The sequence below is a fragment of the Triticum aestivum genome, chromosome 7B (genome assembly GCF_018294505.1).
Source record: "Triticum aestivum cultivar Chinese Spring chromosome 7B, IWGSC CS RefSeq v2.1, whole genome shotgun sequence".
NCBI lineage: Eukaryota > Viridiplantae > Streptophyta > Magnoliopsida > Poales > Poaceae > Triticum > Triticum aestivum.
This window is the reverse complement of record NC_057813.1, coordinates 307,048,863-307,074,620: the sequence shown is the minus strand read 5'-3', so window position 1 is coordinate 307,074,620 and position 25,758 is coordinate 307,048,863. Positions and strand designations below refer to the sequence as shown.

Below are 25,758 nucleotides of genomic sequence, written 5' to 3'. Positions count from 1 at the left end.
CGAGAGCGGCCTTCACGAGAGCGGGTCTCACTACCCGAAGGAGTGGGCAGTAGCGGCGGAGCACTGGAGCGAGAAGACACTGGTGGAGTAACAGCTCGAGCAGCGAGCACAGAGGGAACCTGAAGCAAACCAGCACCACGGAGGCGAGTCTCCTCAGCACGAAGCTCGGAAAACACCTCAGAAATAGGAACACGGCCACGAGCAAACAACTGAGCACGTCGAGGCTCAAACTCCCCATGGAGCCGTGACAAGAACTCATAGACGCGCTGAAACTCCCAAGTCTGACCTCACAGTCTGGCAACACGGGCAAGTGCCACAAACAATAGTGCGAGGGAGTCAAGCTGGCGCCAGATAGCAGAACTCTGAGTGTAGAACTCATCAATAGTGGAGTCTCCCTGCTAAAGAGCATACTCCTGACGGACCACAGACAAGTAGAGAGCATCACCAGAGGGTTGATAGCACTGACGAAGATGAGTCCACATCTCAAAGACAGTACCGAGGCCTATAAACTCAGAAGCAAACTGAGGCAAAACACTGGAAGTGAAAATAGTCGCAACACGAGCGTCATCATCACACCACTGAGTGTAAGCAGCCAGATCGTCACGATAAACAGAAAGAGCATTTGAATAATCCAAGACATCCTGGTCATAAGTGGCACCCGCATCATCAGCAGCAACCCTGGTTGCAGCCCTATCAGCATCAGAAGCATCTGCGTCAAGAGCTGGTGGCGTCGGCGGTGGGGTAGGAGCCACAGGAGGCACTAGGCGCGGAGGACAGGGGACCTCACCGGAAAGAACACCCCAGAGACGAATGCCACGCATGTGAATGTGCATAAAGGCAATGAACTTGGCATAGTTAGCCCCATCAAATAACACCGGGCAGCGCGGGATGGCAACATAGCCAGATGACGCCAAAGACATGGTGCTCCTTTTCTGTCTTTTTTTTAGAGTAGCAAAGGTCACCCAAGACTCAACTAGCCAATATGAGAGTGGGCAGAACTAGCAGCAGATCAATCAGACGAAAAGCCAGCCGAACAGGACCAAATCAATTAGATAGAGTCGCAATGTGGAGCAGTAGACACCCGAACAAGAAACAGCAGCAGCCACACGTAACCATGCGAGCACCCCGCAGGCAGCCGCGGAAGACAACAGCGTCGCGAACGGGGCGAGTAGCAGCGGCGCAGACAGGGCCGGCGACCGGTGGTGCCGCAGAAGGCAACAGTGCGCGGACGAGGACGGCGGCAGCAGCAATGGCGAAGACGGGGCCGGCGGCCGACAGCCGCAGAAAGCAGCAGCGGCGCGGACGAGGCCCACGGCCAGCAGCGACCTTGGAGGAGGCCGAGCGGCCAGCGGCTGGATCGATTAAGACCAGCGGATTCCATGCGAGGGCCAAATCGATTCACAGTGATTCCACGGGAGGTCAACAACTAGCCAGCGGCTGGATCAACTAGCTAGCTTTGATGCAAAGTTCCCGTAGTTGGAGATGGACGCAGGCAAAAACAAAATCACGACCAGCAGGAAAGAGAACGGCGGCCGTGTAGGAGATTGGATCGGGAGCAGCACGAGTTGCGCGTGCGTTAAAAAATACCTAGAGCTCTAATACCATGTTGAGAATAGCAACTTGTATTATTAGGAGGCCAATGCCAACATATATACACATACATGAGAATGCCAAAAGGCTACAAGAGGATACCAAGAGACTATAATGCAAAAGGCCAAAAGACATCACTTAATATAACACATATAAGGTGACAGGTCACTGACAAACTCTCTAGTTTGTTGTCTTTTGTTTTGCTTCTTTTTCTTTTAGCTACAAGGACTAGAATCATGTTGGTATGCATGTATTTGTTCAAGATCATCCAATTGTTGCTTTGGCTTGTCTTTCTGTTTGCCAATTGGAAGTGACAAGAACACATGGGATTCTCTAGTCTCTATCTATGCTCATCTTACCTAAATTCTACTCCATCTATGCACACGATCATTTGTTCTGCAAACCCTGGAAGTACTGGATGATGTTCCAAGAACTACCGACCAAGTTTCCACCTTCAAAAATTCTCTAAGGTGTTTGAAACCTCCGGTAAAATCTCTATAGGAGTTATCAAATATTTATCTTGTTTGTTCGTGGATTTTAATCTTTCATCCCTGGCACTGCTTTAAACCAAAGGCTCGGTACCAATGGTCCCTTTGTTTACGGTACTATCGGTCAGTGTGCGACTTAAGCACCCTAGTACGCACCTCTACAGGTTCACTTCGATCCATATGTGCTTGTTGTGCTCAAGCTTTCCAATCGCCTCTGCCATCATCATTGTCACTTTCGACATTTCCATGCACTTTCTCCGCTAAATCTGCTTGACGCAATACAGTAAATCTTCCGTCGTACTTGTCGTAGTCTGCAACCGCCAGGTTAGGGTATTTGCAAACCCTACCCCTAATCCATGTTTAATTTTAAGGCTAGATCAATCTTTAGGCCAATATATTCTTCTCAAACACCCCACAGTCCATGCAAGATACACTGAAAATCCACCGATTTTCATTCTGTAATTTCAAATCTTTTACAGAGCCTAAAACCATCGTAGTAGTACCTCTTGATACGACCAGAACAATGTTGAGCTAGCGTCCAAGATGTCACTCTTCAAAACTACTGCTCGAAATTGCCGACGCTATTTTAGCAGTGCGCCCTACAGCTTTATAACTACTTGATACTACCGACTAAATTTCTATCTGAAACTATCAGACCTTGCGAAAAACTAAAAATTGCGTCATTTTAATTTTTCTATTACTTTCTTTGTATCCATGTGTATCTTACCTCTGCTTCTCATCTATATATCATCCACAGGTATTTGTTGGCCGGCTTTGCTCAGTGGTCTGCTTAGTTGTCTGCTTGCAAGATGTCTAGATCAGGATCTAACTCTAATGCTATCTATAGTGATCATATAGACCTGGATGTTGGATCCTTGTTTTCAAAAACGCAGAGACTTGCGTTTCTTTTCATTGAAAAGGAAGAGTTGAAGTTACAATCCTCGAGAGGCACAGGTAATGAGCAATGCAAGGAAATTAATGTACATCCCAAGACCGAGGCATAGTGTCATGGAGTCCGGAAGCACCAGCTCTGGCCCAAAGCTTCGCCTCGTCCCTTATCTTCGCAACCAGGCTGCTGACAGATGGTTGGGCACCCTCGAAGACACATTCCTTATGGTGTTTCCAAATCATCCATGGGGTGAGCAGGGCAATGGGGGTGAGCCCTTTGCGCATGGGTTTTGAGGTGTGTTGTTTAGCAGCGTGCCACCAGTCCAGGAGGGAGGCGTCATCGTCCGGCGGTGTGCAAGACATGCGCAGCCAGGCAAGCATCTCGTGCCAAACCTGCCTGAGGAACGGGTAGCAGAGACGCGGGTGGCGTGTCAACTCGGGGCTCTGGCAACAGAGGAGGCATGAGGTGCGATGCTGGAGGCCGCGGCGAACAAGGCAGTCCAGCACCGATCCCGGTCAGCTAGTCGGTGGAAGAAGCACACCCGAGGTGGCGTTCCTCCAAATGAACTTCAGGAGCTACTGCGGAGCGAGCCCTGGATGGTGGCCTGATAGCAGGATTTCACAGAGTGAACACCACTCGAAGTCCACTTCCATAGTAGGTGATCGGGCTTCGTGGTCAGGGTGGTGTGCCCGGCGGCATACCAGAGCTGGATGTACTGTCCGATCTTGTAGACGCCCAGCGCGCCATGGATGTTACAAGCCCAACTGTTGGCCAGAAGTCCATTAGAGACGGTTCGTAGTTTTCGGCGGCGCTTAGCGACGCAGTCAGAAAGATGCGGAGCAATCTCGCTGACTGAGCGCCCGCCGATCCACTGGTCCTCCCAAAATAAGGTGGTGCGGCCATTGTCGTGGTTCTAAGTCTGACAGTAGAGTGGGGGGTAGGTATGGAGAGGCAAGGTCCTAGCTATGGAGAGGTTGTAAACACAAGAGATGTACGAGTTCAGGCCCTTCTCGGAGGAAGTAAAAGCCCTACGTCTCGGAGCCCGGAGGCGGTCGAGTGGATTATGTGTATATGGATTACAAGGTGCCGAACCCTTCTGCCTGTGGAGGGAGGTGGCTTATATAGAGTGCGCCAGGACCCCAGCCAGCCCACGTAATGAAGGGTTTAAGGTGTATTAAGCCCGGGGCGTTACAGGTAACGCCCCACATAAAGTGTCTTTACTATCATAAAGTCTACTTAATTACAGGTCGTTGCAGTGCAGAGTGCTTCTTGACCTTCTGGTGGTCGAGTGAGTCTTCGTGGTCGAGTCCTTCAAGTCAGTCGAGTGAGTCCTTCGTAGGTCGACTGGAAGGTGATCTCTTCTAAGGGTGTCCTCGGGCAGGGTACTTAGATCAGGTCCGTGACCCTACCCTAGGTACGTGACTCCATCAGCCATCACCCATTGCCATCAAGGTGGAGGCAAAGAATAGAGCTCACTCCTCGGCACAGAACTGCAAGTCTAAGTTGCTACATGCTCAGTTGCTATCAGTGCGGCTCAACCAGAGCCATCGCAAGCGAAGCGCCAGCCCGGTTCGCTCTAGGTCTGGGATGCCGAGGCCTCCAAACTCAATTGGTGGCAAGTTCGGCGCAATTGACATGGCAGTTGCCCGCTATTGGCAGCCTCGCACCCAGCCCACAGGAACCCTATCTCAATCTTCTCGAGATGCTTGATGATTTTCTTGGACGAGCAAAGACCAGCAGCTGGTGTATGGGGATCGCATAGAGGACAGACTTGACTGTTGCGAGGCGCCCAACCTTGTTCATGAGTCCTCTTTTCCGAGATGGAAGTTGTCCTTGTGCCGTATACACGAGAGGCTGCAGCTGCGAGGCGGTGGGGCGTCTCACCGTGAGTAGAATTCCCAAGTGAGTGGGAGCTCAACGATTGGGCACCCCAGGAGCTAGACAACGGGTGTTGCTATGCCGATGTCGCAATGGAGGGTGGCGGAGCTCTTGGCGGAGTTGACGCGGAGCTCCGAGGCATGGCCAAATAGCTGGAGGGTCTCCTTCACCACAATGACCTCAGCTGGCGATGGGTGACAACACAACACGATATCGACAACGTTTAGTGAGATTGCCGGGATGGAGCGTCGCAGGTGCGGCTGATACCAAGAGAGACGGCATGACTGATCAAACGCCCAAGCACATCCACGCGCGAGGACGAAGAGCTATGGGGACAGCGGGTCGCTTTGTCGGAGGCCGTGGCGGTGCCAAATTGGCGGTCTAGGGGCTCCATTGAGGATTCGCGTGCTCGCCAAAGGTAGCAGGATTGCAAGCCATTCTAGGAAGCGATCCCTAAAGCCATACCGACGCAATACCTCAAAGAGGAACTGCCATGAGATGGAATCGAAGGCCTTCACGAGGTCAAGCATGAGGAGGACTCTAGGGGCCTTGAGCTAGTGGAGTAGGTAGGCTGATTGCTTGACCAGGACAAAGTTACCGAGAAGGTTGTGCCCTGGGACGAAAGCGTTCTAGTTCGAGCTGACGAGGCCAAACAACTTAGAGGCACGGCGTAGCAAGAGTGTTTTCGCGAACTTAGCGACAAGATGGATCAGACTAATAGACCTGCAATCAGGGAATCCGACAACATCGACGCGCTTGGGCAGCAAGGTAAGGAGCACTTGGTTGAGGCGGCAAAATCCTTGTCCGCGCATGTCGTAGAGCTGCTGGAAAACGTCCACAATGTCCTGCTTAACCATGTGCCAAGAGGCACGAAGGAACTCGGAAGTAGAGCCGTCAGGGCCCGGCGCCTTGCGTGCAGGAAGCCGCTTTATTGCGTTCCATATCTCCTCCATGTTGCGCCACAAGGTTCAGCGTGCAGTCGCGATCGACAGAGGTGCCCAGTGGGCCATCAAAGTGTAAGAAAGTCGCTTCCTCCACGTCGATGTGCTCGATGAGGACGCAATCGCGGAGGTGATGTTGTGCATCCTACTCTTCTGTCGGCAGTAGGTGCTCTGCCTGTGGAAGAATGATGTGTTTGCATCCCCGTCCTTTAGCGAACGTCGCCGGATTATGATTTGTAAGTTGGATAGGATCACCCATGTGCTCAAATTCCAGACCATGACGAACTCCGTCACCCTCATCCTCCACAATCATGGTGTGCATGATCACACATGTTGCACTTCCCACAACGTCTCTGCATCTCATATTCTTGCAGGTCCTCAAACAACTGCAAAACGGGTTTGGAGCACTCCAAATGCCCTTCTGACCCCTTCGATCAGAGCGGGCATTCGCGGTCAATCCACATGACCTACAACAGGCCCGCATAATCACTCACCTTCATATCTGATGCGGAGCATCCCTCGACCATCCCCATGGACGTCCCCTCACCACCGCAAGCACTAAGAGGACAAATGACGAGAGCTCGCGCACGTGTCATTGAAACCGAAGTTAACTCCTTCCTCTTCGAACTCCATTCGAATTCACGTGAGAGTTGGGTCCTACCTCAAACGGAGACATTGTGCATTCTTAGGTACCAAGAAGATGACCGTGAAGAGGCGAGGACGAAGATACAAGCAACTATGGAAGAGGGAGGAGAAGGGCATGAAGACGCGGAAGCTCTGGACACCCCGGGTGCCCGGCCCCCTCTGCCCCCGGGTGCCCGGCCTCCGGCTGGGAGCTGGCCCTGGACGCCCTGGGTGCCCGGCCACCCAGCCTGGGCGCTGCCCCGCCGCCCCGGGTGCCCAGGCCACTGCCCCCGCGTGCCCGGCTCCCCCGCCTGGCGCTGACTTGGGCCACCCCGGGTGCCCGGCCAAATGGCCCCAGGTGCCAGGCCCTCCTACAGCCGCAGCCCAGCGCGCCCCTTACCACCCCGGGTGACCAGCCCCCCTCTTCTCGGTAACCTCCGGGTGCTCGGACCCCTTTGCACCGGGTGCCCGGACCCGTCCAGCTTGTGTCTGCGTGCACTAAGGGTAAAAGACCCATGTACCCCCGTTTTCCCTCAATTTCGGCCCTAGCCTATAAGTACTCCTCACCTAGCTTGTTCTAGAGGTTAGCAAAGTATTTGATAAGACACTAGAGAGCTTTGATAGACACTAGAGAGCTTTGCTCCTTGTATCCCCTCATCTTGGAGATCAAGCCCCCACTTTGGGAAGAATCCTTGTGGTATTTGTTCCAGTAGTACTTCTTACATTGACCGTTAGCTTCTTGTTTTCACCCTTTTGCATGAAAGGGGTATTTGTCCGAGTGGACGTGCTTCGCGACTGATCGGGGTATGTTGACTGCAAGGAAAAACATGGTGGCACTCGTATGTCTCCGGAGGAGATAGACTAGTGGTCCGATGTGGACGTGCCATGAAACCCAAGTGGCGTGACTAGCGTGTGGGCTGATTCTCCGGAGAGGGGCTACTCATTATCCCGGGGGAACACCAGCACATGCCATCTCTGAGTCCAAGTTTGTGAAACTGACGCCTTGGAGCCTAGAATAAGGGCCAAGTGTATTTGTAGAGGAACGTCATTTTCACCCTTCGCAGTCCTGAAGATGACTCCAGGTAATGATTTGGGCGATCGTCCGAGTGGATGGTGCTACCCTTATAGATCTTCGGCGGACCGAGCATGTATGGTCAGAAAAATATTCCTGATGTGATCAACAGGTTGATCAAATGGGCGTAACCCCTGAGGGCGGCATGGTGCGCAGCCCCCGAGTGATGCTCGAAAGAGGTAAGCCTGCTACAGAGTGCGATATGAGGTTTGATCATATGAGAAACTTATTCGTTCCCGTGTTGGGTGTAGTGGTGAAGACATGTCCAACTGATGGTGACGCGCGGGGCGGCCGAGGGGCGAGGATGTGTACAGCCGAGTGACGACGCGCGGGGCGGCCGAGTGGCAAAGACGTGCACAACCAAGTGGCGACGCGCGGGGCGGCCGAGTGGTGAAGACGTGCACAACCGAGTGGGGACGCGCGGGGCGGCCGAGTGGTGAGGACGTGCACAACCGAGTGGCGACGCGTGGGGCGGCCGAGTGGTGAGGACGTGCACAACCGAGTGGCGACGCGCGGGGCGGCCGAGTGGTAAGGACGTGCACAACCGAGTGGCGACACGCGGGGCGGCCGAGTGGTGAATATGTGCACAACCGAGTGGTGACGAGCGGGGCGGTCGAGTGATGATGTGCGAGGTGGCCGAGCGAAAGACTACGTGTCCAGCCAAGTGGAAAAAATGGTCTTCGAAGGAGTTAGCCAAAAGCTTTCGGAGTTGATGTAGCGAGGAGGTCGGTGTAGTGTGGTTGCGACGCAACAAGTCCGGCGCGACAACTGAGCCTGAGTAGGAATGAAGATCGCGCGCAAGAGTGTCCGAGTGATTATGAAACTTGTCAAAGTGACGGATCGAATGCATTTGTTGAAGTGAAGGATCTAACTGGTGATGAAGTACTCGACCGCTCAAGAGAGTGTCATTCCGAATGAGCTGCAGCCCTCGAGAGCGGTGTAGCCCCCGAGCATACTACAGGCTTCAACAACGGACATGTTGGAATACGAGAAATATAGTTTTGAATGGATAATGTGTAATTCATCGAGTCGGACTCGGATAAAGATGAGGAGAAGCTTCCAAGTGATGCTCAAAAGAGGCAAACTCGCAAAGGAGTGAAGTGTGTTGTTTGATTACAAAAGTGATTTATCTGTCTCATGCCTGACGAGGTCTATATTATTGATACGATGAAGAGGATTCCACAGAGGGGTTGGCCGGATGTGTTTGAAGTGAACAGAGCGACAAGGTCGGTGTTGTGGTGCGCTAGGACTGGTACGGTGACCGAGTCCGAGTAGCGATGAAGTTGGTGCATAGGGCCGTCGAGTGATCGCGTAACTTGTGTATGAAAAATAGCACAAGCCAACGTAATAATTTACCGAGGAAATTTGATGTGTGCTGAAATGATTTGTGTAAATAATACCCATAGACACCCGCTCGGTGTGCAAGGGGCTTGCTGGTTCAGCACCAGCAAGAGTCTAAAAGAGTGAAGGATCCAACCGGACATGTTGGAGTGCTGGTTCAAATAAACGGAAGTGTAGTGTTCCGACTGAGTTGAAGCCCTCGAGGACCGATGCAAACTCGAAATGAAGAACACATGGTGTTCGTGATTGACGTATGCGTAAAAATGGAAGTTGGACTCGGTGGCATGGCCTCCGAGTGAACGTGATGTGTGAATTACGAGATACTCAGGAACATGGAAATAACAGAATATAGTGCATGCAGAATGACTTAGTTGTCTGAAGGTGCGCGAGTGGCTGAGTGGTGAAGGTGTTCAACCGATGGCGATGTGCGGGGCAGCTGATTGATGTAGATGTGTCTTGCCGAGTGGCGACGCGCGGGGTGCCGAGTGGTGAGGATGTGTCCAACCATGGCGACGCGCGGGGCGACCGAGTGGTGAGGACTAAAAGGTTTTCCAAATGATCGGATGTTGTTGATCGTCGAGCAAAACTTGGTGGCATTCATGTCTCTCGGAAGAGATAGACTCGAGTCCGAGTGTGGACATGCCATAAAACCCGAGTGACGACACTGGCGCGTGGTCTGACTCTCCGGAGAGATGCCACTCCTTATCCTGGGGGAATGCCAACGCAGGCCATCTTCGAGTCCAAGCTTATGAGGCATGCGCCTTAGACCCTAGTGGAAGGGCCAAGTTAATCCGCGGAGGGGCGTCAAGCTCATCTCATAGTGATCCTGAAAATGACTTCAGTTGGGTGTTTTACGTGTCCGAGTGCACGGGTCCCCACGAAGGGTGGTCTGAAGATGACTTCAGTCGGGTGTTTTACGTATCCGAGTGCACGGATCCCCACGAAGGGTGGTCTGAAGCTGACTTCGGTCGGGTATTTTACGTGTCCGAGTGCACGGGTCCCCATGGAGGGTGGCCTGAAGATGACTTCAGTCGGGTGTTTTACGTGTCCGAGTGCGCGGCTCCCCACGGAGGGTGGTCTGAAGCTGACTTCAGTCGGGTGTTTTACGTGTTCGAGTGCACGGGTCCCCACGGAGGGTGGTCAGTCGGACTGACAGACGTCCTTTCGAAAAGGAGATGTGGGCAATTGATCAGATTGATTCGCCGCGGAAATTTCGCGTGAGGCCTAGCCCAAACGAGTGTCGACGCACGGGGCGGCCGAATGGTGAGGACGTGTCCAACCAACTGACGACGCGCGGGGCGGCCGTATGGTATGGACGTGTCCACCGGAGTGGCCATGCACGGGGCGTCCGAGTGAAGTAGACGCGTCCCGCGGAGTGATGATGTGCGGGGCGACCGGTGAAGTAGACACATCCCGCGGAGTGACGATGCGCGGGGCGTCCGAGTGATGTAGACGTGTCTCACGGAGTGGCGACGCGCGGGGCGTCCGAGAGAAGTAGACGCGTCTCACAAAGTGGCGACGCGTCTCATCGAGTCTCTTGTTCGTGTTCTTACGGCTGATGGCACTCCCCTCCCTGTAGCTAGTCGAGGCACTCTTAGCACTTCTTCATTTCATGTTCCCTCTATAGCTCATGTTCCTCAACTTAAAATGCAGCTCATATCTGGTGGTCAGATTGTTGACTCTAGTTGTAGGGTCATTCTCGACTTTGATTCCTGTTTTGTTCAGGATCGTCGCACAGGCACTCTGCTTGGTGCTGGCCCTTGACGCTCTGATGGTCTCTAGGAGCTTGACTGGCTTCGTATTTCCTCCGCTGCCACCGCCACCAGTCTCGCAGCCCCTGTTGCTGCATCTACCAGCTCTTTTCAGCAGTGGCATCATCGTCTTGGCCATTTACGTAGTTCTCGTCTCTCATCTTCGGTTCATCGCCGTGTTTTGGGGTCTGTCTCCGGTAACACTTCGTTGGATTGTCTGGGTTGTAGGCTTGTTAAGCAGATTCAGCTACCCTATCCTCACAGCGAGTCAGTGTCCGAACGCCCTTTTGATCTCGTTCACTATGATGTTTGGAGTCCGACTCCCTTCGCTTTGAAAGGGGGACATCGCTACTATATCATCTTTATAGACGATTTTTCTCGGTACACTTGGATCTATACACAAAAAAATTCTTGCAATGGTTCATACCCAATATTCCACTCCTACTCGTGTTTTTCGCGCAGATTCAGCTAGTGAGTATATCTCCCATGCGTTGAGAAGATTCCTTGTTGAGCAAGGTACTCTTACTCAGTTCTCTTGCCCTGGTGCTCATGCTTGGAATGGTGTGGCTGAGCGTAAGCATCGTCATCTTCTTGAGACGGCGCGTGTGATGATGATCGTTGCCTCTCTTCCACCTCATTTCTGGGCCGAGGTTGTTACCACTTCCACCTCTCTCATCAACATTCAGCCATCTGCTGCTCTATAGGGTGGTATTCCCCTCGAGCATCTTTCTGGTCATTCTCCTGATTATTCAGCACTTCGTTTGTTTGGTTGTGTTTGCTATGATTTGCTTGGCCCTCTTGAACGCACCAAACTGACCGCTCAGTCTGTTGAGTGTGTCTTTCTCAGATAAAGTGATGGACATAAAGGCTATCATTGTTGGGATCCTGTCAGTCACCGGATGTGTATTTCCCGGGATGTGACCTTTGATGAGTCTCCTCCCTTCTACCAGCGTCCATCCTCCTTGGCCTTTTCCATGAAGGACATCTCTTTCCTTACGTTTCCAGATACACCTCCCTCAGCGCCCGGTATTCCTACTCGTCCCGCTATTGTAGATCCGACATCGTTCTCTCCTACGGTTTCTTCTCCTCCCTCATCGCATGACTCTCCACCTTCACCGATACATTCCCCATCTCCACCTTCAGTTATTCCACCTCTTCCCTCCTTTCCTTTCCATTATACTCGTCGTCCATGTGTTGCGGGTGAGTCGACTGATGTGCCCTCTACTTTTGGTGTGTCGTCTTTCCTCCTCTCAACCGACTTATGGTCTTCGTTCTCGGCCTTGTCCGCCCCCTGACCAATATTCTCCTTCTCGCTATGGTCTTTCGACCGTTCTTGAGCCCACTTATCGAGATGTTGTTGTTCATCCTGAATGGCAGTTTGCGATGGCAGAGAAGATTGCTGCCCTTGAGCGCACCGGCACGTGGAATCTGGTTTCTCTTCCTCCCCATATTTGTCCCATCACTTGTAAGTGGGTCTATAAGATTAAGACCCGCTCTGATGGTTCTCTTGAGCGTTATAAAGCTCGTCTTGTGGCTCATGGCTTTCAGCAGGAGCATGGTCGTGATTACGGTGAGACCTTTGCTCCTGTGGCCCATATGACCACCGTCCGGACACTTCTTGTTGTGGCCTCTGTTCACCACTGGTCCGTTTCTCAGCTTAATGTTAAGAATGCCTTTCTTAATGGTGAGTTGTGCGAGGAAATTTATATGCAGCCACCACCTGGGTATTCAGTTCCTGATGGCACGGTTTGTCGTCTTCGTCGCTCTCTCTATGGCCTTTAAGCAAGCCCCCTGCGCTTGGTTTGAGTGTTTTGCCTATGTGGTCACTACAGCTGGTTTTTCGCCCAGTGCTCATGATCCAGCGTTGTTTGTCCACCTTTCTGCTTGTGGTCGCACTCTTCTTCTATACGTCGATGACATGATCATCAGTGGCGATGATTCCAAGTACATTGCCTTTGTCAAGGCCCGACTCAATGAGAAGTTTCTTATGTCTGATCTGTGTCCTCTTTGTTACTTTCTTGGGATTGAGGTTTCCTCCACCTCTGTAAGTGCATCTAGTGCCCCTTAGTGATTTTGGTGTATTGAAGACTTATAGGTTAAGGGACTAATGCGTTTGTGAGTGTACACAGGTCTATAAGTCTATGAGGAGTTTGATATTTACAGAGAAAGTCGACACCTAAAAATGAAGTTCTTCAACTGAAGACTTTGAATTTCTGAAGACTTTCTAAAGACTTTGAAAGTGAAGAAATTGGTGTGACCTCGAAGACTTGGTATTCATTCGAGGAACATGAAGCGTGAAGACTTTTGTTTTCGTAGTTTTATTTTCTCTTTCTTGAGTCATAAGAAACATCGTACTGTTAAAGGGGGTCGAGGAAATACAAAGGAAAAATTTCCATGTGATGCTCAACTCAAAATCCTACACCTACCAATCTCTTCGAGTGAAGCCATTGAAAATCTCATACAGTTCAGTCATATTCTTCAGTGACAAAGACAAAGTTCTTCTGATCTCTAAGAAATTTGTTCTGACTAAGGAGTTAGGAATTCGCCAGTGCGGATTGCCTACACAGTGAGGAACATGATAGCCCTGAGGAATTTGAGAGTCAAAATTCCGACCGTTGCTGTGCTATGCGCCAGCTGTCCCAAAATATCTACCCACCTAACGGTCATATCAGACAAGGGCATTTATGTCTTATCATGTCGGGCTGCTCCCTACGCTATAAATAGCCACCCCCTACAACCACTAGCTGGTTGGCTGCTCCGAGAGAAACTGACACTTGTCATTTGAGAGCATCCCATCCTCCGAGGACTTTGAGCGAAAATCATCAGTGAGGAAAACCCAAACCCAACACCTACAAATCCAAAGTGATTGAGCATCACTGAAGAGATTGATCATGCGTGGATCCGACGCTTATTACCTTTGAAGACTGTGCTTCTTCCAGACGATTAGGCGTCGTGGTCTAGAGCATCCAAGAGGAATTATGGATCGCCGAGTAACCTAGTCTGTGAAGGTTTGGAAGTCACTTGAAGACTTACCACGAGTGATTGGGCGAGTTCTGTGTGACCTTAGCTCAAGGAGAATACAGTGAGGACTATGTGTCCGGGACTGCGTGTCCTCGAGTTTAAATACTCAGCCGCTCCAACCAGACGTACAACTAAGACAACAGTTGAAACTGGTCTACCAAATCATTGTCTTCACCAAGATTACTGGTTTTATTTTCTCAACTCTTTCATTTTCTCATTTCTGTTGTTGTGTGCTTGTTCATATCTGCTTGAAGACTTTGACTGAAGACTTTCTCAATTTCCTCAGTTCAATTTCTTCAATCTGTCCGTCTGCTTTGTGTGTTATCATGTGTTTACGCTTTCTGTACTCTGTGCTTGTCTTCATTCCATTATGATAACCATGCTTGTGTTCTGTTATGTTTACATTTGAGTACTTATTCCACTGTAAGTAGTTCTTCATTTAGGAATTTCCTCACCGGCAAATTCCTCAGTGAAGAATTCATAAAAATCGCCTATTCGCCCCCCCCCCCTCCTTTAGTCGATATAACGCACTTTCAATTGGTATCAGAGCAAGGTACTCCCTTGTTATATGTGATTTTGGTTTAATCGTCTAGAGTTTTAATTATGTCGACTGCAGGATTGAGGAACGTATCCTGCCCCATCTTTGACGGTCATGAGTATCCTCGGTGGAAGGCCATGATGAAGAAGCGACTCATGGCCATGGACAGCGAACTGTGGACCGTCACTGAGATTGGCCTTACCGATCTATGCAAGATGGCGGAGGCTGATGACATTCGCAAGTACACTTTACTTAATCTCACAGCGAAGGATGTCATCTGCTCCAGTCTGTCTCGAAATCAGTTCAGTTACGTCATGCACCTCAATCACGCGAAGCTAATCTGGGACCGTCTCTCTGAGGTCTATGAAGGTCATCGAACCCGCCATGATCCTTGGTTTGAGGATTACAAGGAATCTCTTAATGCGATGACATTCAAACCAGAATCATTATCTTCTACACCCTGCCTTATGGCAAACAGTGCTAAGATAATTGATTGCTACCTATCAGAGTCCAATAGGCGATAAATTTGGACCTAGCTATGTCAAACTTACTTTCCTTGCCACTAAACAACAAAGAGCTTTGGAAAAAGTTTAATACATGCTAAATAAGAGCGATGATATGTTTGGTGAAGAAATGGATCAGTCGAAAGCTTTGGCTGAAAGTCTTCAGAGACTTCATACCAAGTTTGACGACCTTCACAGCTGCAGAAGGCTGAAGAAAGCGCAGTACAAGAAGCAGCGCTACCTCAAGGACAATGTCCTCACTCTTACCCCTGACCAACTCGTTGTCTTGCAAGCTGAAATCAAGCAACTGAATGATGAATTTGATCGTTACTATGCTGATTGGAAAGGCGCCAAGGTTCAGTTCGTCAATCTGACGAAGAAATTCACTTTAAGTGCTGCTCCTCCTGTGCACATTGAAGTTACACCGGCTGAAGCATCTGCTCAGCCTACTGAAGAACATGCCAGCACCGCTGATGACAATCAGGTTGCTGAAGAAAATGAGAGTATCAGGGCTGATGACTCCATTCCAGCCGCTGAAGAAATTGCCAGGGCATCCACTAGTAGTACGCCTGAAGAAAGTGAAGAAGTCAGGGCAACTACATCAGTTGCGCCTGAAGAAAATGAACCAAAGTCCTCTGCACCTCCTGCGCCTACACCAACTCCAATCCTTCCATCTGCATCAGATGCGAAGAAGACCAAGGCTGCAGAGCGTGCAGCTGCGAAAAAAAAGAAGGCATCAACTTCATCAAATTCTTCAACTCCGAAGAAGATGAAGCCACTGACTAGTTTAATTAACAACCCAATTAATGTCGTTCCAGTCTTTTTCATGCCATCAAAGGACCTTGTTTCTTTTGGTGAAGATTATGTGATTCTCAATGAATCTGATGAAGAAACTCCTTCTGCTGCTTCGACAGACCAGTTGTACGAAGAAATTGAAGTGAATGCAATCCCTTCAACCCCAGTCATTTCCTCACTTATGCCTCAGTTCACTGCTGAAGAGGCAGGTGTCGAAGAAATGGAAGATGAGGATGTGGACATTGGCTGTACCACTCTTGTGCTCAATGATGATTTTTGGGAAAGTCAGCACCCCAACTCTCTAATGTTCACTCTACTCCAAACAATTCCTCAGTCCCCAGCTGCTACTGAAGTACAAATGGGATCTGAAGAACCTCATACAACTCCGTCTGTCCATGAAAAAATTTCAGCCACTAGTGGTGAAGAAATTATAAATAAAGAATTGAAGACTCAGGCTGAAGCTGCAGAAGAGCCTGAAATTCCTCAGCCTGAGGAAACTGAGATTGTGATTCCTGAGGTGGTGATGCAATTGACTGACACTCCTCAGCCCAAGCTAAAGGATCCTTTCTTCAAGTAAAAATTTAAGGTTGATAATTTTCTTCGGCGAACATGTGTTCTTCACTGAATTCAATTCATATGACAATACTCGTCTTAGAAGAAAGCGTTTCTAGACTGCCAGCCAAGCAAACTTCTATTCTTCACTGCTTTTTAACAAGGACAAAGTCTTCGACCACGAGCACATTCCTCACATGGACATGGAATCCATGCCTTACTTCTCTCAAGTCTTCAGTATGCTTCATGATGCAGGCTTGCTCAACTTTTGCTCTGACATTGTTGATTGAAACGAAGAGCTTATTCTTCAATTCTACGCAACGCTGCATATCACAGGTGATGCTGGTAACGTCAACTCTTGGGTGTTGGACTGGATGACTGAAAACACTCATTATAAGGCATCAGCCTATGAATTGCTTCGTGACCTGCCAGTCAGTCCTTCACCTGAAGGTGCTCGTTGTCTGTATGATGAGCCTGAACTCACTGCTCACTATATGCAAGTGCTCATGAAGCCTCTGAAGTCTGGTCAAGCCCCAAGGACCAAATTCCTCGTGAAGGAATTGCTCTATGTACCAAGGACCATCTATCGCATTCTGACGAAGACCATGAGTCCTATCAAAGGCCATGACTCATCCGATGAAGAAATTATTGGGATGATGAAGAATATGCTATTTAACATAATGCATGACATCCCCATAAATTATCATGATTTCTTCATGAGAACTCTGACAAATGTTGCACTTTCACCTTTTGAGCTGAAGCCTTACGCGCCGTGGATTATGAGATTCCTCAGAACAAGGTTTTCACTCAACTACAAGACTGATTTTCAGAATCACCTCAGCTACTTGCCCCCTATTGAAGTTCTCAAGCGGACATTTTCCTCATCTAATGAGAAGGGCAAGTCACCAGCCGTTATCGATGAAGGCATTCGTTCATTGCATGGTCAGTTCCGCAAAGCTGCATCTTACTCCACCAATGATGACTCTGCCACTTATAATTCTGCTGCCAATGCTACCAAGTCAAGTCCTCAAGCCACTGCTCCTCGTGTGATGACTGACCGTGAGCTGCTTCTAAGTCTTCACCAGAAGGTGGATCGAAACCACAAATGGGTTAAGCGTCAGTTTAGCCCTATTCTTCACAACATGACTTCTACACTTAATGCAGTGAAGAAAAACCATTACTATCTCCATGAAATTTTTGATCGCACCTGGGCTATCCTGTCACATCTATATGGTGAAGAAGATCTGAAGCAAATGGGCTTCAAGGAAGATTTTGACTGGTATGCTTCTCCACCGAAGAAATTCAAGAAGGTCAAGGTTCCTTCCTTGGTGGCCAGTTCATATTCTTCATCGCGCGCCACGAACGAGTATGAAGACTTGAACGACACTGCAGCAGGCCCTACAACGACTCAAGACCCTGACAACGCTAGCGCTCCTCCATCATCATGATATTCTTCAGGGGCGTTAGTCCTCAGTTTCGACCTTTTTGGTCATTCGAAGACAAAGGAGGAGAAATTTGAGTTAGTCTTCAAGCGGGTCTATCTTATATGGGCTTTTTTTTGCTAAGTTACAACTCTCGCTCTTCTGATGACTTTGTCGATCGAGTTGTAATCTTAAACTCTATGGTGGTCTGATACTTTTGTTGTGTTCTTCTGCATGCTTATTCCTCATTAATGTCAATGCACGCATGCTGAATTACATCAGTCACCATATTATCATGCATTTCAAAATCTTCATATTATATGTCAAATGCGTGTATGAATTACAAGATATAGGGGGAGATCTCCATGATTATACTCTTCATGTGTGCAATGCTTCAAAAGCAAATTCCTCACTATGCACATCTTCAGGGAGAGTTCTTTTATATCTTGCAATCAAATTCCTCAACATCAATACTTACAATTTATATATTTATCCCCATTGAAAACTTAATCTATATTGTCATCAATCACCAAAAAGGGGAGATTGTAAGTGCATCTAGTGCCCCTTAGTGATTTTGGTGTATTGAAGACTTATAGGTTAAGGGACTGATGCGTTTGTGAATGTACACAGGTTTAAAAGTCTATGAGGAGTTTAATATTTACAAAGAAAGTCGACCCCTAAAAATGAAGTTCTTCAACTGAAGACTTTGAATTTCTAAAGACTTTCTGAAGACTTTGAAAGTGAAGAAATTGGTGTGACCTTAAAGACTTGGTATTCATTCGAGGAACATAAAGCGTGAAGACTTTTGTTTTCGTAGTTTTATTTTCTCTTTCTTGAGTCATAGGAAACATCGTACTGTTAAAGGGGGTCGAGGAAATACAAAGGAAAAATTTCCATGTGATGCTCAACTCAAAATTCTACACCTACCAATCCCTTCGAGTGAAGCCATTGAAAATCTCATACAGTTCAGTCATATTCTTCAGTGACAAAGACGAAGTTTTTCTGGTCTTTGAGAAATTTGTTCTGACTAAGAAGTTAGGAATTCGCCAGTGCGGATTGCCTACACAGTGAGGAACATGATAGCCCTGAGGAATTTGAGAGTTAAAATTCCGACCGTTGCTATGCTATGCGCCAGCTGTCCCAAAATATCTACCCACCTAACGGTCATATCAGACAAGGGCATTTATGTCTTATCATGTCGGGCTGCTCCCTACGCTATAAATAGCCACCCCCTACAACCACTAGCTGGTTGGCTGCTCCGAGAGAAACTGAAACTTGTCATTTGAGAGTATCCCATCCTCCGAGGACTTTGAGCGAAAATCATCAGTGAGGAAAACCCAAACCCAACACCTACAAACCCAAAGTGATTGAGCATCACTGAAGAGATTGATCCTGCGTGGATCTGACGCTTGTTACCTTTAAAGACTGTGCTTCTTCCAGATGGTTAGGTGTTATGGTCTAGAGCATCCAAGAGGAATTGTGGATCGCCAAGTAACCTAGTCTGTGAAGGTTTGGATGTCACCTAAAGACTTACCACGAGTGATTAGGCGAGGTCTGTGTGACCTTAGCTCAAGGAAAATACGATGAGGACTGTATGTCCGGGACTGGGTGTCCTCGAGTTTAAATACTCAGCCGCTCCAACCAGACGTACAACTAAGACAACAGTTGGAACTGGTCTACCAAATCATTGTCTTCACCAAGATTACTGGTTTTATTTTCTCAACTCTTTCATTTCCTCATTTCTGTTGTTGTGTGCTTGTTCATATTTGCTTGAAGACTTTCTTAATTTCCTCAGTTTAATTTCTTCAGTCTGTCCGTCTGCTTTCTGTGTTATCCTATATTTACGCTTTCTGTACTCTGTGCTTGTCTTCATTCCATTATAATGACCATGCTTGTGTTATGTTATGTTTACATTTAAGTACTTATTCCGCTGCAAGTAGTTCTTCATTTAAGAATTTCCTCATAGGCAAATTCTTCAGCGAAGAATTCATAAAAATCGCCTATTCACCCCCCTCTAGTCGATATAACGCACTTTCAATCTCTGATGGCTTATTTATTTTCCAAGGAAAGTATACCCAGGATCTTCTTGCTCGTGCGGCTCTTAGTGATGAGCGCACTGATGAGACTCCTATGAACATGGATTTCCCTAATATACAACACATAAACTAGAATAACAAGGACATGGATTTTTTACATGAAATAGTAATTATGGTAAGAAAAGAAAACAAATTCACTATGAGAATTTAAGACTTACTGCAAATGGTTCTATTGCAACCATCTTATTCTTATCTGAATCAAGCCATCCCTACAAAGTAAAATGTGCACGGTTTCAAGGAAATAGCATTCGTAACTAGATAATTTTACTCATGAAACATATAATTACGATCAGAAAATATCAACATAGGAACAAACTAAAATACTAACCTGATGCTCTTGTAGTTTGACACTCAAAGTTTCTATTGTCTTCGTGTAAAATAATCTGCCATTAGAAAGTAATTAATCAGTCTATCTTACAATTCAGAACTCGCAGCATGATCCTTTTTAGAGGTCACAAATGTACCTTTTCTGGCCGAGTTTTGCAGATGTACTTGTGATTTCCAGCTGGAGGAGGTCTAACGTCTACGTAGGATGGCAAAGATTGTAATTGAAAGCATGCATGCAGGAAAAAAAATCTAGGATGAACTATGATGTTGCAACTTGCAAGATTAACTAAACTCTTGAGTATATATCTTTGGACACCACGAACAAAGGGTGGGAATTGAACATTTGTGGAAAAGAATGAAAACGCAAGAATATAAGATTCCACATAATAGATGGATGGTCAAATTTCTGATTAACAAAGGTCTCTTCAAAGAACACCTTTATAAAGTAACACATGTCTAATATACAGTTTATGTTTGGTTCAGATGAAACAAGTCTTAAATTTTGGTACCAAAAAGAACACAAAACCAAACGACTTATAGGGCATGAATTTCAATAAAAGCGATACAATAGGAACCGTTGCATTTCGTTGAAATAAACAGCAGATATTTATAGCAGTATGTCATGCCAGTGCTACCATAGCAGTTCAATACTCATAATAAATATTAGCATATGCCAACTAACTCCTTGAGATGAAATGGAGCATGGACCGCATCGAATAGAACGTGGCGAGTATTTATTTTTTTAAGAACAAGAAAATTAACTTGTCAACAAATACAAAGGGAAGTAACATCTTCAAGTATACGCTCGTTTGTATTGAGATAAAGAACAAATCCTTTCGGTCCCAAACAAGTTAGGGTAGGCTAGAGTTGAAACCCATAAGATCTTGAATCCCAGTCATAGTTCTGGCACGTGGATAGCTAACTTCCACATGTTATTATCATATTGTATAGGGGCTTCTTTGCTTATTTCCCTCGCATGTATATGTACACTTAGCATGTTGGCCCCGTTTAATAGAAGCTCACTTCATAACATCGTATCAGAGCAAGGGTTAGGTTCCTCAACCGCCACCCTCTCTCCATCAAGCCTCTCCCATGTTCTTCTTGGCAGACCTGAGCTGATCCTGCTGTTGGTAGCCACCACCATTCTAGGCCGCTACTACCGCTGTCCTTCTCGGCCGGCACCGCATCGCTACGCCGCCAGCCTCCCTGGCCGCCAGCCTCCTGGTTCTTCTTCCCCACCTTGCTGCTTCCCAGGACCAAAAAGAAGTGGTGCCTTGCACCAGACAAGAAACTGGATGTTTGATCATCTGTGCCCCTTGCTGCTGCTCGTCTTGAACGACCTGCTGCTGCTCTTCTCCTGGTCTGCTGCCGCCATGAAGCCCCTGCTAGAATGGCGTCCTCCACCACCACCGGTGCTGTCCTAGTCCCCCGATGTCCTGTTATCTTTGATGCATGGAACTACAGGGACTGGGTGTGGTACATCAATCTGCACATGAGGGGCCAGCTGGTCTGGGAGCACCTCACAGGTGCTCTGGCCTCTGGCCTGTCCTCTGCTGCCCACTCCTTTGGCTAAGGTGGCCTTCCCTGTTGATGCCGGTAATACCGATCAACATGAGATGTTAGATGCCTTTGAGGAGGCCACTGAAGAGAAGAATATCATAATCAACTTCACCTGTAAAATCAATGGACAAATAATGATGCTCAAGCCTCTTCTATCTTGGTGAACAGCATGGATGTTGATCTCACCATGGATGTGGTGGCCCTTACCATCAGATGTGGGAGCACCTTTGCCGTCATTACGAATCTACGGGGGATGCCATGTATCTCTCTGTTGTTCGTCAAGAGCAACAACTACAACAAAGAGATGCTAGGGAGATGCTACTGTGGATGACTAGGAGATATCAGCTGTGTTGTGCCAATTGGGCTATCTGGGAGCTGATGTTTGTCACACATGTCAGTGTTGTGTGCAGCAACAAGCTAAGCTGGAGGGTTCGTTGCCTCTACAAATTCCTCACTCGCCTCCGACCGGAGTTCGAGCAGAGTCGTGCTCAGCTGTTGGCACGCCATCCTCGGCTCTCTCTGGAGGCCCTTGCTGAGGTGCGATCTGAGGAGTTACGTCTATGCAGCACAGGCTTGTTGTCGTCCTCTTAAGCAGCCCTGGCTGCCCGCGCTTCACCGCTATTGCATGGTGTGCCCTCTCCTACACCGGTGCCAGCAGCCTCCACTAGTGCTTTCTGCACCTATAGCAAGCAGGATGGTCACATGATCATGGACTGCATCAAGAGGAAGAGACACGGTCGGTGTGTTGGCCATCCTCGTAAGGACCCAGGAGGCTCCTCTAATTTTCGTGAGGGCTACCTTCAGAAGGTTCACCAGGAGATGCTCACCTTGCTGCGCCGCCTTGCTGCTTCTGCACCATCCTTAGGTTCTGCTAGTTCTGATGGTCAGACGTCTGATCCACCACCACACTCTTCGTCAGGTACATCTTTGCTATAGATTCTTGATTCTGGGGCCTCCTTCCACATGACACCTGAAGCAGCACAAGGTTGTGGAGGAACAAACCTTGCTGCTACAAAGTGTACAACGGGTGTTGAAGGACCTACTTCAACGAGTTGCACTAGATATCGCTCTAGAGGTGGAAATAGGCCAATGTGGCAGCAGGAGTTCAATCCAAAACTCCTAGAGCACAAGATCTACTCAAAATCTTAGATAAGAACACCAAGCTCTATTATAGGAAGTGGTGGTAAATAGTCTTGTTACAAACTAGAGGTGATGACCTCTATTTATAGGGCTTTGGGAAGCCCCCACATCTCACGTCTACTTATAGCTAGAACACTCTAGAAAACATCACTTAAGATTCACCATTCTACTCATAGCTACTCATAGCTAGAAGACTCAAGAAAACAGTAGCTAGGTTAAGAAAAGAAAAGAAATACTAGACTAGAGTAGAAGTATCTAGAAGTAGCAAACAGATTTGACATATGTTTTTTCCTCTATTGTTCCTCATCATTCTCCCCTAGTTGTTTGGAACTCGACCTCAAGTTAACTTCATAGAGCACTTCTTCTGGATGGTATAGTCAAGTCGCAACATTGAATGCGTTGGATATCCCCATCTCGCTTGGAAGATCTATCACATAAGCATTATCATTTATCTTCCTCATAATAGAGAAGGGCCCATACCTTCACTTCTAAGCTTCCCTTTAATACCTAAAAGGCAATCTTTCTTTTCAGAGGTAGACCATCACCTTACCACCAACTTGGAATGATTTCAGCCTCCTTTTGCAGTCAACAAGTTGTTTATATTTCCGATTTTGTGCTTCCAAAACACCATGAATTTCTTCAAACAACTCAGTGTAATTATCAGTGAAGGACGATACTGAATTTGAGTTTCCCCTTGATGGTAGCTTCACGAGGTCCACCAAGTGTGATGGAACTTCAGCGTAGAGAATGAAAAAAGAGTTATTGTAGGATTACCCAAAAAATTGTTCACCACTTCCATTTGTCCATCTGTTTGTGGATAGGCAGTGCTAGAAAATTTGAATGCAGTGCTGACTTGCTTTCACAAAGTGAGCCAAAATGCAGCAAGAAACTTGCTATCGCGGTTTGAGACGATGGACCTTGGAACTCCATGAAGTCTGACCACTTCTCGAAAGAATAGGTTTGCCACATGATGAGCATCCGTTGTCTTGCGGCAAGGCATGAAATGAACCATTTTAGAGAATCTGTCCACGACCACAAACACAGCATCATTCCCTCGTCTTGTTCTTGGCTAACCCAAGACGAAGTCCATAAAGATATCCTCCCATGGAGCAACAGGAACAGACAAAGACATGTATAACCCTGTGTTCTAGACCTAGCCCTTGCAATGTGGCACCGCTGAACAAACTTCCCAACATCTCTCTTTAGTTGTGGCCAAAAGTAACGAGCTTCGAGGTTAGCGATAGTCTTGTCCCGTCCAACATGGCCACTAAGATCACTTCAATGGAGTTCTTTAATCAGTTTCTCACATAGAACTTCTAGGGATGCACAAACGATTATTTTTTAAGAGATAGCCATCTTGCACCAAATAGTCACTGCCTAATGGCTAGCCCCTTACGTGCTTTACCCAAACATGGCTAAAGTCTTCGACATGCCATACAACTCCTTTATTTGATGCTTGTCTGGAAGTTCAGCCTCAAAAGAAGTCAAGAGACATGCATGATGACTCAAAGCATCGGCTACTTGATTGTTTGCTCCACATTTATGCACAATGAGATAGTTAAACCTCTTCAAATATGTTACCCATCTTGCTAGCATACAATCAACATGTTTTTGATTTCTAAAGTGCTTCAAGGATTGATGGTCCGTATAAACAATGAACTCGTTAGGCAGCAAATAGCTTCCCGAGTTTTTAAAGCTCTGAAAAAGGCATACAGTTCTTGCTGATAAGTACTTCATTTCTGCCTTGTTTCGCTTAACTTACTGAAGAAAGTGATGGGCTACCTCTCTTGAGATAAAACGGCCCCAATGCCTACTCCACTTGCATCACACTCCCAACTCAAAAGTCTTGTTGAAATCAAGTAGCGCCAAGACAGGAGCTTGTGAGAGCTTTTGCTTGGTCTCATTGAAGCTAGCTTTAGTCGCTTCTATCCATTGGAACTTCCCTTTCTTCAAACACTCAGTAATTGGTGCCATGATAGTGGTAAAATTCTTCTTTTGCAGTAAGAAGTTGTCGCCTGCAGAAAATTGCAAGGCCATGAAAACTTCTTACCTCATAAATGGTCTTCGGAGTTGGCCATTCTCGGATTGCTTCAACCTTAGAATCATCAACACGAATGTCATCTTATGTTATGACAAATCCTAGGAAAAGACGTTGTGTTTGCAGGAAAACACGCTTCTTCAAGTTCATATGGAGCTCATTTTCCTTTAGCACATGATTAATATTGCACATTATCATAAGTCTCCCTTTGTTGCATCTTCCATGTTGACCATATATTTGATGTGTTTTGCATGCAAGATGCAACAATGCTTTGCTTATTGATATTGAGAATGCCCCATAGCTTTCCCATAAATTGTTGGATATTTTGACATAGTCTATGTGTGCTCCCAAAAATGAATGGATTTTTTGCAGCACGCTTGCTTTCTTCCCGTGCACCATATGTATGATGAACATTGTTGCTATGCCTTATGCCATGCATACACATATATCACTTGCCCATATTTTGTGCTAATGGTGATGCGCAAGAGAAGAGATGCATCATGATGGATGATGCATTTGTGTACCATGCACAAACATTCTTTGCTTTGTTTTGCGCATGTGTAGGCTTGGAGTTCATGATGAGCGCCCATCATCGCACGGTGACACCATCTCTTTCCCATGGTGGTGAGGATCTCGATCCAAGGACGGATCTTCCCGAGGGGGGTGGTGCGGGATGCCCTAGTGTCATCACCATTGACTTGGCTCCATCGCCAAGGGACACGCACACCGCACATACTAAGGTGAATTCTATCCTTTGTGGGTGTCTACTTGGTTCTCTCTTGGATGGTATACTGGTTGACCCTCCCTCGTGCATGTGTAGGTTTGAGCTGAGCTTTACGCGTATCAAGGAGGAGTGTAGGCACAAGAGTACGAGAGTACGACGATACCATCCAAGAGGAAGGCATGGAAGCAGCGACGGAAGAAGACGGAGCAATGGATGAAGGAAAAGGTTGCACTACCGGAATGTCCGGTCATCCCGAACAGATTGTCCAGTCCCCGTCGGAGCCACGCATGAAGCTCCCTGGACTGACCAGACTATTCGCCCAGGGGAACCAGACTGTCCGATCCCCCAAACGGATTGTCCGGTAGTATGGCCAGCGAGTAGAATTTGGGGAAAGTCCATGTATGTTTCCCTTCTTGCCCCTCACTAACCCCTTCATGCCTTGGACCTAGATATACCTCCTCCCCTCCCC

The 25,758-nt window shown here is 47.7% G+C and overlaps 1 protein-coding gene across 2 annotated transcripts in view; it reads right to left on the bottom strand.

The window, feature by feature from the left end:
- Positions 1-25,758, bottom strand: part of LOC123160350 (uncharacterized) — a 44,652-nt gene that overhangs the window by 16,620 nt on the left and 2,274 nt on the right. For both annotated transcript variants that reach the window (XM_044578161.1, XM_044578160.1), the window contains exons 4-6: positions 19,965-20,023; positions 19,829-19,883; positions 19,659-19,709 (exon numbers count right to left, since the gene is read on the bottom strand). In XM_044578161.1, the coding sequence (XP_044434096.1) occupies positions 19,659-19,709; positions 19,829-19,883; positions 19,965-20,023 (165 nt within the window). The remainder of the gene's footprint in view (positions 1-19,658; positions 19,710-19,828; positions 19,884-19,964; positions 20,024-25,758) is intronic.